The sequence below is a fragment of the Branchiostoma lanceolatum genome, chromosome 5 (genome assembly GCF_035083965.1).
Source record: "Branchiostoma lanceolatum isolate klBraLanc5 chromosome 5, klBraLanc5.hap2, whole genome shotgun sequence".
NCBI classification, from domain to species: domain Eukaryota; kingdom Metazoa; phylum Chordata; class Leptocardii; order Amphioxiformes; family Branchiostomatidae; genus Branchiostoma; species Branchiostoma lanceolatum.
In genome coordinates, this window is record NC_089726.1 from 19,721,300 (window position 1) to 19,734,927 (window position 13,628).

Consider the following 13,628-nt stretch of genomic DNA (forward strand, 5'->3'; position numbering starts at 1 on the left):
CGTGAACTTAAAAGACAGCAAATGTCTCTTTTTCCCTTCTACCACAAAGTTACATTCTTGCTTAAACTTAAGGTGACGGATTAGCTTCGCGGCACCGCGCTGTGCGGACGAGGGGGTTAGTCTATTCTCAACGCTCTAGCGTTCGTATTCGTGGGTTATATTCCATGAAATTCACACACAATGTACAAAAACATAGCTACCTGTAACCATCACTATGGTGATTTGTGATCTAGGGAAGTGGAGTGTGAAACCGACACAAAGGTGTACATGTACAGGACATTAATAATTTATGGTGCGTTATTTTCCTTTGAATGCACAGTCTGAGTTACACCCTAAGATGGAGGAAAATTATTGTTACTGTAGTTAAATGTGTTATAGTTACATAGTAATGTGATCGACCGTCACTTGAATTTGCATTCTGACCTTTTTTCGTAAATGCACATGCTAGCTGTTATATGCCTGGCCCATTGTTGGCACTGTCACGTCTGAAACCTGACCTGTTTAAACAAGGTCAGCCCACGGACACACCTGCCATTCACAGGTGGGCAAGCAGAACTGTTACCTTAGAGGGTCGACATCACAACTTTGTGAGGGACAACAAAATGGCAGCTGCACCGTCAAGTTTGGGAACACAGATCGAGGACCAACTGTCCTGCAGCATCTGCCTGGAGCTGTTCACCAGGCCCAAAGTGCTGCCTTGTATGCACACCTTCTGTCAGGACTGCCTACAGAACCATGCGGGGAGGGGAGAAACCTTCCAGTGCCCGAACTGTCGACGGAAAGCCAGGCTGCCACGTCAGGGGGTTGTGGGACTCCCTGACAACCACCTAGTTACAAATTTGTGTGAGATCATGCAGAAGCAGGCAACTCTGTCAGATGAAGCAAGAGAACAACCCCAGTCTGGAACCAGGTGCAGCATTTCACCTACAAGTAAGGTGACGGGAAGGGCCGCAAGACATCACCATGGCAACCATAGGCGAGGAAAGCATCCATCCAAGAAGGTGACATTTGGCGGGCATGGAACATGGAAAGGACAGTTTGAATCTGCACCAACTGGTGTGACAGTGTCAGATGAAGGGCTAGGGGAGATCTTTGTAGCGTCCAACTGCAATCGAATCAAAGTCTTCACACTCAGAGGAACATTTGTTCGGCAGTTCCAAACGGTTCTTTCTGACAAGGATATGAAAATGACCCCACACGATGTGGCTATGGATGGGGAGGGGAACCTATGGGTGGTTGGGAACATAGACTATCAGAGTGATTGTGCAGGGCAGTACACCAAGCAGGGAAAGATGTTAAACTATTTTTTCCTTGGACAACCATTCTTTTGTAGAGGGATTGCTGTGAATACCAGGAGAAACCACATCATAGTTACCAGATCCTTTGATACCTCCCCCATTCATGGTCAAGTGCAGGTATTAAGACCAGATGGGCACTGTCTGTTAACATTGGGTTGCCATCCCCGGCTGTTGATTGGGATTCCAGTGTACCTCACTGTGGATGGGGAAGGGAACATTCTCGTAGTAGTCGATGAGACTGATTTCTGTATCCACGTGTACAACGAGGACGGACAGTTTCTGTTCAAGTTCGGAAGAAAGGGAAGTGTTGATGGTCAGCTTGAGAGTCCTCATGGCATCTGTACAGACAGGGCAGGTAACATCATCGTGGCAGACACTCGCAACAGCCGTGTGGAGATGTTTGACAAGAGAGGCAGATTTCTCAAACACATTGCGACTGGCATGAAGCATCCAGTAGCCATGGCTGTAACAATGCAAGGACAGCTGGTGGTGACTGATGGTGTGAAGCACACCATCACCATATTTCAGTCATACTAAACCTGAGCTGACTTTATAATCCAGTAACTGTTCTACATGTATATACAACCAGATCTGTAGCTTTTCTGTGTTTTGTTTTTTTCGTCTCAAGGCATCCTCATTTGAGGTGAAGCATGACGCTTTTTCAAGTAGCTAAGTGGTGGTGCAATGCGGCTTCGCTACAGCTCGCGTTTTTGGCCAAGCACACCGGGTCACCCCTACTCTCGATAAGTGTGTTGGGTTCTTTTAAGTGCAGAGGTTTGACGCTTGAGGCTTATGCCTGAAGCTCCCTCATACACGGGCCGCCGGCTTTAGGTCACCATATATCATCCAAAATGACGAACGCAATCCCTTACAACATGTCCGAGCCGAGTCAACCCTTAGGATCGAAGTCGGGCCCTAGGATCCACGGAATTTGATCCAGATGGCGAAGCAGCGGGGTTGCATTACCGCTTGCGCCACGGGGACATGTTTTTACTGTCTAATCTAATTACAAACAAATGTTACTATGTTTAAACTTTGCATGACTTGAGAACTTACTAGCACAGACAGATCCTTCTAAGACTGAGCACTGTAGTCATACAATAATGTGACTTGCATGTCATAGTGCTAGAGGTGATTGACTAGCGCCATTATACTGTATATCTTAAAATATTCATGGTGGTTTCTATTTTGATGTTTTGCAATGACCCCTCCACCATGATACAGCAAACATGGATTCCAATGATACTATCGCTGGTCAGTAACTGTACTCATCAGTACAGAGTTGTTTTAACTGTAAACCTAAGTTTTGGCTTAGCATTGTTAACGATTTTATATATAGCTTAGTCTCGTGCATTTTTTCCATATGCGCTTCAGTTTTGTGCTGTTTTTTGTTAATTTTGTTTCTTCTATATATTTTAGTTTTTGTCTTGTGTACGCCTTCATGTGAGTTTTGACGTGCTTTGTGAAAGTTTGTATTGAATTTTGACTATTGTTCCCAGGGCTAACCCTTTGTAATAGGGCTAACCCTTTGTAATAGGGCTAACCCTTTGTAATAGGGCTAACCCTTTGTAATAGGGCTAACCCTTTGTAATAGGGCTAACCCTTTGTTATAGGGCTAACCCTATGTAATAGGGCTAACCCTTTGTAATAGGGCTAACCCTTTGTTATAGGGCTAACCCTATGTAATAGGGCTAACCCTTTGTAATAGGGCTAACCCTTTGTAATAGGGCTAACCCTTTGTAATTATAGGGCTAACCCTTTGTAATAGGGCTAACCCTTTGTAATAGAGCTAACCCTTTGTAAAAGGGCTAACCCTTTGTAATAGGGCTAACCCTTTGTAATAGGGCTAACCCTTTGTAATAGGACTAACCCTTTGTAATAGGGCTAACCCCTTCAGCTAGTTGGGACTTAGGTAGCCCTGGCTGTACTTTTTTACAGTCAAATAAATCAAATCAAATCAACTGCAAACCATAAACACAGCAAAAAAACTTCTGTCTTTCCACCATGCTGCTATGGAGAGGCCACATTGCACCACAATGTGTGTTAGACTGTTAGTTACTAAAAATAGTTTATTTACTGTATATAAAACAACAACTGAAATTGTGCAGTCATGCATCATAACTAATGATTCAAAAGGCCGTGAACTTGAGAGAAAAAAAGATGACTTTAGAATTTGTCTTGATTTCATTATCTTGCATCATGGATCACAAGGCTCGCGGCGTCGTGGTGGCGTAGTGGCAGGGTGTTTGGCCCCAGAACCCAGAGATACCGGGTTCGAATCCGGGGTTCCTTGATTTGTCCCGTTGACGTTCTGCCCTTGGGAAAGGCACTTTACACGACTTTCCCCTCTTCACTCAGGTGTAAATGAGTACCTAGCTTTGGTTAGGGATGTCCCTCGGATAGGACATTTAATGGAGGTCCCTTGTTTGAGGGGAGCCACAACTCAAGCACGCTAAAGAACCCAACACACTTATCGAAAAGAGTAGGGGTCCTTCCCGGTGTGTGTGGATCATATAAATCTGTCTGGATATGCAGTACAAACCTGGTGTGTTACGCCTTGAGGCGGTTTACCGGGTATGCAATACAAACAAACAAAAGCTCAAATTCTAAAAACTATTGAATTATTATAATAGACTTTGTATGAGATGGAAAGGAAGAAATTCAGAGGGCCCCATCTACTTATTATATTTACTTAATTTGGTCCTTTTCTGTTTGTCCTTGAGAAAGCAATAAAATCTAAACCAAATTAAAGACTCGTTTGGTTCATGTCATTCATTTTACTTGTTCCGGATTATTCTTTCTTTAAAATAAGTCACAAAGTTGGTAGATATGAAAATAGAAAATAAGCAAAACAAATGACGTAATTTATCAAACTGTTGAAATGAAAAGGAAGAATGAAACTGTAACTTATTGTATTGAGGTAAACGCTAGATGCCTTTTCTATCGCTGAGCAGGCTTTTAGCTAGACATGCGTCCATGCGTCAATTGGACGCATGATACTAAAATAACATTGGAAATTGGACGGCCTCTTCTTCAGCTGGACGCACAGAGGACCCCTGTTTCCCTGATAGTTATAGACACATGTGACTGTGATACTGTGTCACTGATGCTTTTTTAGTCCTACCAGCCACTGGGACAGCATGAAAACTGATTGACATGCAAAGCTACCATGAAATTGTTAATCAATAGAGCCCGTTGGGGGACAGAGAGGAAACCAGCAGTTTTTAGTGATTAAAATGGTCTGCTAAAAGTATGATAAGACTAGAACACACCTTACCCCAGCATCACAGCATCACAGCATCCCCCCCCCCCCCATTTTTTGGACCCCTTGTCTATAAATCCTAGCTACAAGCCTGTCGCTGAGTCAATGAAATTTTACAAATACTCACATCCTTAGCTTCTCCCCAGCCAGTCTTGGGCGACCACATACGCCCTTCCCCCAGCATGCCTTGCGCCAGGTGCGAGAGCGGTGCCAGGTCTCCGCTGGCGCCCACGGTACCCTTCTCTGGGATCCACGGCAGACAGGACGCTACGGGAACACAAACATCAACTCTGTCACCAGGCATTCGTTTAATACCACTATATATTTTGAAGGACTTAAATTATGTAATTTGTATCTCTGTTCTTTGTCTTTATTATCTGTTACATTTTTTATCTGACCGTTACCTCTTCCCTCATGACCTCAATGAAAAGCGGCCTCAATGCCCATTTGAGCTTCTTGTGATTAAACAAAGTTTCAAACAAACAAACAAACCGTCAACAAGGTGATGTTTTCATTACATTGGTTAGTTTGTGAACAGGTGAACTCAGCATGATAACACATTGATCTGATTATCATTTTTTGGGGGCAATGCTATAAGTCCTTGGCTTAAAAATTTTTGTAGAAGATTGGACGATGGAAGACAGGAACTCATGGAGAGAAAGAGTGGTCTAAGTTTGGATGACATGATGTTGAGAGTATGACTCTAACCATAGCAAGGTTGGGTAAACCACTTGCAGCTTACTTTCACATTACAGCTTCCTCTTGATTTACAGATTACAAGCTGAATCTCAGCTTCACAATGTGCTACTATCTTCCACCTCTCCATGTTCAAGACTGACTTACCGTTGAATGCAGCGATCATCCTAGTCAGAGTCTCAAAGGAAACGCCACTGAAAAAAAGACTCTTGAAGTTAGTTTAGAATAATGGAACAAGATGACAGTATAGTATACAATTATACATTAAGTAAAATAATGCAATTTTCTTGAATCCAAAATGTCAATACTGGTATTTTAACCCCCTTGACACTGGATAAAATTTTTTCCGTAGTCCAGAATACTGGCTATAATTCCAGGCTTGACCGGTGTCAACGTGTACTTTTTGTTTAACATTAATATAGATGTTATATAAAGAGTAGACTAGGAAAACTATATATTGCTGTAAAGCTCTCAGACTGCTCTGTTTAATGCAAGTAAAACAAACATCATAGCATCAATCTGATGGCAGTAATAGCCATTTGAGTACCCCCAGAAACAATACGAAAAACTGGAAAAAAAAAGTCTCACAAATGCAAAGGTCTGTCCAGGGGCAAAAATGCTTTCCCTTTACCATAAAACTATGCAGAAGTACTTAACTATATATATACAATGCTGGTATGCTGGTAGTTTCACTATTGGTTGACAATTACAACGGATTTTTTTTTATACCAGAATACTGACTTCAATTCTGGAGTTTGCAGATGTTAACATGAACTTTTGGTTTACCATTTATACAGCTCTTATGTAAAGAGAAGACTAGGAAAACTATATATTGCTAGAAAGCTCTCAGACTGCTCTTTCCAATAGAAGTAAAACAAACATCCTAGCATTAATCTGTAGGCAGAAAAAGTCATTTGATTACCTTCAGAGACTATACGGAAAACTGAAAAAACACTGAAAAAACAAATGTCACACCAATGAAAAAGTTTGTCCAGGGATGTCCAGGGACAACAATGTCTTTGCAGAAGCAATCAACTACACCTCTACTACACAAAATCTCTGCAGAAGCAATCAACTACACCTCTACTATGTATATATACACATTTATATGTATACGTATGCAATGCTGGTAATGCATCGCCCATTTCATCATCTTCATCACTAGTGTCACAACTGCTGTCACTGCTGGATTCACTAGAGCTGTTGTGACTGATAGACCCTAGGGAGAGAACAAAATAGACATAATAAGTATAGATACAATCATATGAATCTATTGTGTATTGTACGATAAAAGAATTAATTGCTGCTTTCTGAAAAACTGAAGAAAAAAAACTAACGGATATAAAAATGTTCAACTATCAAGTGATTATATTCATATTCAGCTTCGTAATTCAAGACAAAATACTGTGCTTGAGTATATAAAACTGACAATATTAAACAAAACTAAAAAAGACCTGAGTAATATGAAATAACTTCACAAAGTTCAGTGTTGATGAACCCTCAGAAGTCAGTGCCACGCCCACCATTATATGCTGCCCCCCTCCCCACATCTACTTGAACAGTTTTCTACTGCGAAATGCATTTCAAAATCAAAATCAAATCATCATGCACATCTAGGACCAACATCCTGACACAGACATAAACACAGAATAGTGTAGAAAGGGACTCATGCCATGTAACAGCTGTTGTTGTCAGTCTGAGGCCTGACACTGTGCTAATAAGGCCACAGCAAAAACAAAGGAACTTCTCTTTTCAACCACGTGGGGCCCAGGACCTCTGAGCCCTGAATAATTTGACCTAGATATCCCAATTTGCAACCAAAACATAAGTTATTTACCTTCATTGTGTTCCTCAGAATCCCAGGAGTCCTCACTGGAATCCCCACTTGTGTCCCCGTCTTCCAAATGACCCTCCGACCCTGACATTTTTGCTCGATCGACGTGCAAAATCTCCACTCAAAATCTCCCTCAAAAAACTCAAAATGACGTAAGGAAACAAGGCCCCATAGGTTACTATCTTCTGATTGGTTGATTCCACCAGTTAGAAGCTTTTTGATTGGTTGATTCCCTGTTGGGGCATATGATTTCTCGTGAGATTTAAACTGAGCCGAAAATTCGGCCTCCCGGGTTTAAGCGTGAAGCCAGAATTCTGGCTCCCCGGGTTAAGGGGGTTAAGAAGAATAAGGGGAATTCTCCATGGGCTACATCATTAGAAGTTTGGTTAAGGTTGCAGAACACAGTACATGTATTTCTCCGCGGCCCCGTCCCCAATAGTAGTTCAGGTATAAAGTAGTGCATCACATTGCTTGAAAAGGCTGTAGTTTTTCTTCTGTGCACGTTAGCGGGGCTGAAACTGTGGTGAATGGTAGAGGGATACGTCAGTTTTGAGACAGTACGAGTTTGATTACGATGTTTGTTCGGTCAGCTTGGATTCGCGCCTGAATATTGTTACCACCCGACTACTGTGCGTCGGCTACAGTATGATGACCTCCGCTGGGGGTCATATCAAATTGGCTTTTAAAAGAGAAGCCGGCAAATTTAAACTCGTTTTCACATATTTTGTAGATTGAACCCTGACGTCAATCATATTAAAATCTTGCACCTTGATTGTACACCCTACTTTAAATGTTGAAGCTTCGAAGCTTCTCACTTTGGGGTCCTTAACCATGTAAATCCCCATAGGCGAAATACTGTGATCTGCGACCTAAATGTCTCTCCAAGACACAAATTTAAGATGTCTTCGTCCTATTCTTACCTGTATCCCTTGGCTAGAACGTTGATTCTCAAGGCAAACAGCATACGGGTTCTTTCTGGAGTGAGGGGAGGCCCAACACCTGGAAGAAAAAAATATCAGCTGTCACTCATAATTATCATTGTATGATAATTATCAGTTGGTCTACCCCAAAAATGTGACTTTTGACATCAATTCTGGCCACAACCCATGCACTCATATCGTTTATTTGTATTTTATACTTGAAAATGTTGAAGTTGAGTACATCATGTTGTGAAATGTAAAAGTCAATACTCTACGAAAATAAAGTATTTTCATATGAAAGTTAAATTTGATATCTTTACCTGCAGAGTGAGACCTGATCAGGTTTTCTTGCAGCTCCCTATAATTTAGAAGAAAGAAAACAATAAACAGTTTTTTGGACAGGCTATGTTTATGACATCATAAGAACAAAGTAATGGAATTATATATGCCTCCAAGTCAAGAATGCCTCTCAGTGACAAATGTAAAAGGATGCACGGTACATTAATTATATGTAGGCTGTATAGAGGTCATATACCAGGTACATTGCAGTCCGCTCTTATCCAAGCATTGACATCTCTTTTCAGCAATGACCAAGTAGTAACACCAGTGTCAGCACCTTAACCAGTATATACTAGTCTCACTTTAATAGGAGTCGATTGGTCAAATCTAAAACCAAGTAATGGAACAACAGGAAGAAATAAACAACTAACGTACACCAACTTGTTGGCTGGAATGACCGTTCTGGCAAACTTGCCGAAACCTGTGTTGATCCCATAGCACACTGAGGATAGACAGGAGAACCATAAATAAAATTTAAAACAGTGCTATGATGTATGAGGATTATGACAAATACTACACATAACAAATACGAATGTATTATCCTGGATTGTCCATGATATCATTATAAACACTCAAAGCTGTTCAACCTTCTTTCCACTTTCTCAACAGCATTTGATACATTCCATTCTATAGATAATTCAAGTACATTCTAGAAGGAGACAACCCTTACTACATGTGTACAAATAGGTAAATATATCAAAGAACGTTTAGATCTTAGAACTAGTAGTGTAATTAATAGGTTAAACTCGACATGTTGAATTATTCATATACTTGTACGTAGGTTAATCATTTTGTATCCCATTGTTTGTTTGTTTCCATGTATAGTTGTAGAAGACCTTACGAAATTTGTTGTGTCAATAAAGATTGTTATTTAACAAAATATTTTCAAAATCATAACCATTTAGTCTGACTCTTACGTGCATAATATACTTTATAGGAATTGGTTTCACAAAGAAACAGTGTCACCCTTAATTGCAATTACTTGCATACAGCTTGGACTAAGTTTCATTGATACTGAATCCTTGAAAGTTAGAGATCTTTATGAAGTCACCTTTATTTTCAGTCAGGATATTTTCCAGTAGTTTTCTGGCTTCCTTCACTTTGGAGAGGGAGTCGTCTGTCAACTGTTGGGAAGAAAAAAATGCAAAGAAAATGGACACTATGAATTATTCTTTCCAGTGACATCATTAAAGACGTATAATTTCACCAGGGTACATAATTCCGCCACCTGTATGAAAAGATACGTACATACAGATCTCAAAGTCAAACCCAATATAATGCACTGCTGTACATCTAAACTGTGCACATCTGGGGGGTTGGGGGGGTGGGGGTGCTCAAATACTGTTTTTCAAAGTGCGGATTTATGTAAACCGGCGGATTAATGTTAATGAATGGAGGTTACATATTGTATGCCACATAATCCTGTAAATGCAGAAATGCTCGCGGTGGTTTTATGTTTGCGGTTTTCGCGGCGACTGTTTCACCGCGAACTTAAAGCCACCGTAAACATTTTTGTCCAATACTGCAGCACTATGTGACTATAGTGCTGCCGCGAACTTAAAACCACCGTGAACACTCCATTTTCGCCTTAGCGCGAAATAAAAACCATGCAAAGTTAAATGTATTTACAGTAACTGTTATTGACTGACTTGTTAAAATCATTCTGTTTTTAAAATTAATCTTTAAGTCCCGTTTTAAGGTAGCAAGAAACTTGGAAAAAGAGATGACTACAGTCCACGTACAAGTAATTAAAAAAATTAAACCGTGCCCCAATAATCATAAGTGTGACAGACAAATAGACAATGTACAATAACGTATTTAACAAACACCTACTTTGATTTTGTAGAGTCCTTTTCCCAGCTGCATGAGATCTTCAGGTGTGAGGGAGTTGCCGTCCAGGGACAGATACTGAAGAAACATGGAAAGAAATGTGTTTGATATGAACCGTGGTTCAAGTTAAAGTACTTGAGGGAAAAACAGGAGAACCCTTTGGCATATTATATCCTAAAATTAGGCAGAGTTGTAAAGAATTTAGTGAAAAAAGTGACTTGGAACCAGTTTACTCTCTCACTGAAGAGCTAATCTTCTACTGGTCGCATCCATACAATTTTTTTTCTAGAAAAAAAAACTGGTTCAACCTTTACTATTTATGTTATGAAACAGCAAGGAGCCTTGGAAACAGTAACTATGTAGTAGTAATACAGTAAAGATACATGATACAGACAGTAAACTGAACGCTTACCTCATTAGGTTCCTGAAAGCTAAGCCCGGACTACAGTAACTATGCAGTAATAATACAGTAAAGGCAGAGTACAGACAGTAAACTGAACCCTTACCTCATATTATGAAAGTATTGAAACTTACAGTAAGTTTTCAGTAGTAATACTGTAAAGTCACACATGATACAGACAGTAAACTGAATCCTTACTTCATTAGGTTCCTGATAGTGTAGCCCAGACTACAGTAACTATGGGTAATGCAGTAGTAATACAGTAAAGACACATGATACAGACAGTAAACTGAATCCTTACTTTATTAGGTTCCTGATAGTGAAGCCCAGACTACCAGACTACAGTAACTATGCAGTAACAATACAGTAAAGGCACAGTACAGACAGTAAACTGAACGCTTACTTCGTTAGGTTCCTGATAGTGTGTCCCAGCTGGCACCAGGGCTGAGTCACCATGGCCACCACACCCTGTGCTGAACACTGCGGGGAAAACAAGATTTTCACAAGTTTGTCTGCAAATAATCTGTAAACTGCCTAAAGCCATAACACACCAGTTCTGTACAGTAAGTAAAAGCGGTGTAAGACATACTCGGGTGTAGCTCTCATCAACCTGCTTGATTAAACTTTTATCAAGGAATGTGGCACGATAATTGTGATGATGACACAATTATCATATAACTTGTCATACCAGCAGAATGTGTATATGTTAGCATGTATCTGTGTGTTGGTATGTCTGTATGTCTGTATGCAATATAAATCAGTATATCATATTTTGTCGGAATCGGAAATATTCCTTTTTTTTATATCAATCAAAGCCTGCCATTCAAAACGTTCTAAGTGAAGAAATAAAAACAATGAAAGCATATGGACTAGTAAAAATCATACTATTCTTTCCATTGAAACCCTGTCATGGTTTTTACTAATCATAGCTTACAAATAACAATTGTGTTTCCTTGGCCAGTTATGGTACTGAAAAAAATAGGGTCAGTAGGTTAAGTGCACGCCTTAAACTTCTGAAAAGCATTCAAGTGTACCGTCTAAACATCTCAACTCTTTATAAGTACCTCTTGAGTGTTTGTTTATCTCTAGTTCCAGACGTACTTGTACAGTAGATGTGCTAATGTTTCAGGCTGTCTTTCTCTTGTGGACCTCAATTCTTTTGCATATTTGTGTTTAGTTTCAACTTTGCAGGCCAGTGTTTTGAAAATTAAATTTCATAGTCTAAAACTTAGCTAACCACACACCCCTTCCCCAAATGTTTAAAAAAGAACGGGATAATCAATAATCAACAAACGTCCAAGTCTCTATTTTGCAAAATCACATTTTTAATCATTACTTTTAAACGAATGTCATGACAATATCAACATAAAATCTTACCCCTTTCCAAAACTTCACAACAGCATGCATTGAATTCTTTATACCTCCATTGACACCTCCGGACATTTTAATTCTTTATAAGCACATTGGAATCTCTGGTATTGTGACCTCTAGCTGACTGCTATGTCCTCAAAATAAGTTCACCCATATACTAACTTACCAAGGGCACACATGTTTGAGTCCAAAAGTCCAAGGCCAGATTGAATTAGCAATCCTGTCTTCCCATTGGTCAGGGACAAGGGGTGTGTCAGAGGTGGGGTCAACAGTACATGTAGAAAGAAGTAAATTTCAAAAGCATGTCCTGCCATTGGTCAGGAAAAGGGGGCGTGTCAGAGGTGTGGGTCAAATGACAAAAGTGCTGGGTGGGCAAAATACTGTACTGTAAATTCATTTAAGTTTGCATGGTCTTTATTTCGTGCTAGGAGGAAAATGGAGTGTTCACGGGGGTTTTAACTTCGCGGCAGTGCTATAGTCACATACTACTACAGTATTGGACAAAAATGTTCGCGGTGGTTTTAAATTCACAGTGAAATGGTCGCCGCGAAAACCGCGAACATAAAACCACCGCGAAAATTTCTGCATTTACAGTATGCATTTGGTCTTCATGAAAGCAAGGACTGGCTTTGAAATCCTTGAAAAAAAGAAAAATACTTCAAGGCCACAAAAACATAATTATTTTTACTGGTGTCAACCAGCATGTATTGTTAGTGTATGCATGAACAGCAGGTAGCTAGTTTGTTTAAAAATGGGACTGCTGAAAATTTTCAAAGTGTATTTTTGTAATCTTATAGTTAAAAGAATACTGCTAACTTATATCATTGTGACTTTTCCCCCTTTTTCTCTTCTTTTTATGTTTAGCCATAAGTATGGCTCAACATATTGTTTTCTCTCATGTTTCTTCTCCTGTCAAATCTTCAAATCGATTCATCTCTGTCATTTTTTGACCAAATGACCTGAAATTTGGTACAGAGGTAATGTAGGCAAAAACCAATGTACGTTCTTTTCCTTTTTTTGATATTGACCTTGAAAGTGATTTTATTGAGGTTTTTAGGCTATTTTTAGCATATCTTGGCCTCCTGCGCCCTTGTATTTCAACCGAATGACCTGAAATTTGCTGTATATGTGGCTTGAACAAATATTTAAAGGACTACATTCCCATTTTTGGCATACATATATTCAAAACGATTTATTTTGGGCTTTCTTGACAATATTTGCCACTTCTGTCACTTTCAATACTACATATGACCTACAGGTCATTGACCCCGAGTGCCTTGCACCTGGCCAAGCTTGAAGTTTGCTTACGAGGAGGAAAGACCGGACATAAACATTTAACGTGATTATCGGGAAAACACCATGTTCCCTTAAACTCAGTGGTTAAATTGCAGTTTAGGAAATTTTATAACAGAAAACAAGTTAAATCAATGATTTTGTGAATGTTTATTCTAGCATTAGTTATTCCAGATATTTTCAAACTCCAAATTCTTCAACACAACACGGGATATCGTTTCTCCTCAGACTGGCGCGACACTCCTGTCAAAATTGATTGATGATCTCTCTCTGCCGCCGACTTCATACATGATCAAAGGCGGGTGGTAGGCGGTGCCTTCCTACATGTCCTACGTACGGGCGTATGGATCGTAGAATTCGGCAAAAAAGGAATGATTAGGCCAGT

At 39.9% G+C, this 13,628-nt stretch overlaps 1 protein-coding gene and 1 long non-coding RNA gene across 4 annotated transcripts in view; both read right to left on the reverse strand.

The window, feature by feature from the left end:
* The window catches only part of LOC136435622 (histidine ammonia-lyase-like), a 28,608-nt gene that overhangs the window by 11,473 nt on the left and 3,507 nt on the right, over positions 1–13,628 (reverse strand). For 2 of the 3 annotated variants that reach the window (XM_066429266.1, XM_066429267.1), the window contains exons 2-9: positions 10,983–11,059; positions 10,183–10,257; positions 9,401–9,473; positions 8,725–8,791; positions 8,331–8,368; positions 8,011–8,089; positions 5,404–5,450; positions 4,688–4,827 (exon numbers count right to left, since the gene is read on the reverse strand). In XM_066429266.1, coding sequence (XP_066285363.1) covers positions 4,688–4,827; positions 5,404–5,450; positions 8,011–8,089; positions 8,331–8,368; positions 8,725–8,791; positions 9,401–9,473; positions 10,183–10,257; positions 10,983–11,059 — 596 coding nt within the window. Of the gene's footprint in view, positions 1–4,687; positions 4,828–5,403; positions 5,451–8,010; positions 8,090–8,330; positions 8,369–8,724; positions 8,792–9,400; positions 9,474–10,182; positions 10,258–10,777; positions 10,808–10,982; positions 11,060–13,628 lie in introns of those variants that run through there. The other variant, XM_066429268.1, reaches the window with a different exon arrangement.
* On the reverse strand, positions 5,712–7,426 carry LOC136435625 (uncharacterized). Its single transcript, XR_010755869.1, has 2 exons — positions 7,094–7,426; positions 5,712–6,475 (listed from the first exon to the last, which is right to left on the reverse strand). It is a non-coding gene; the product is annotated as an uncharacterized lncRNA (long non-coding RNA).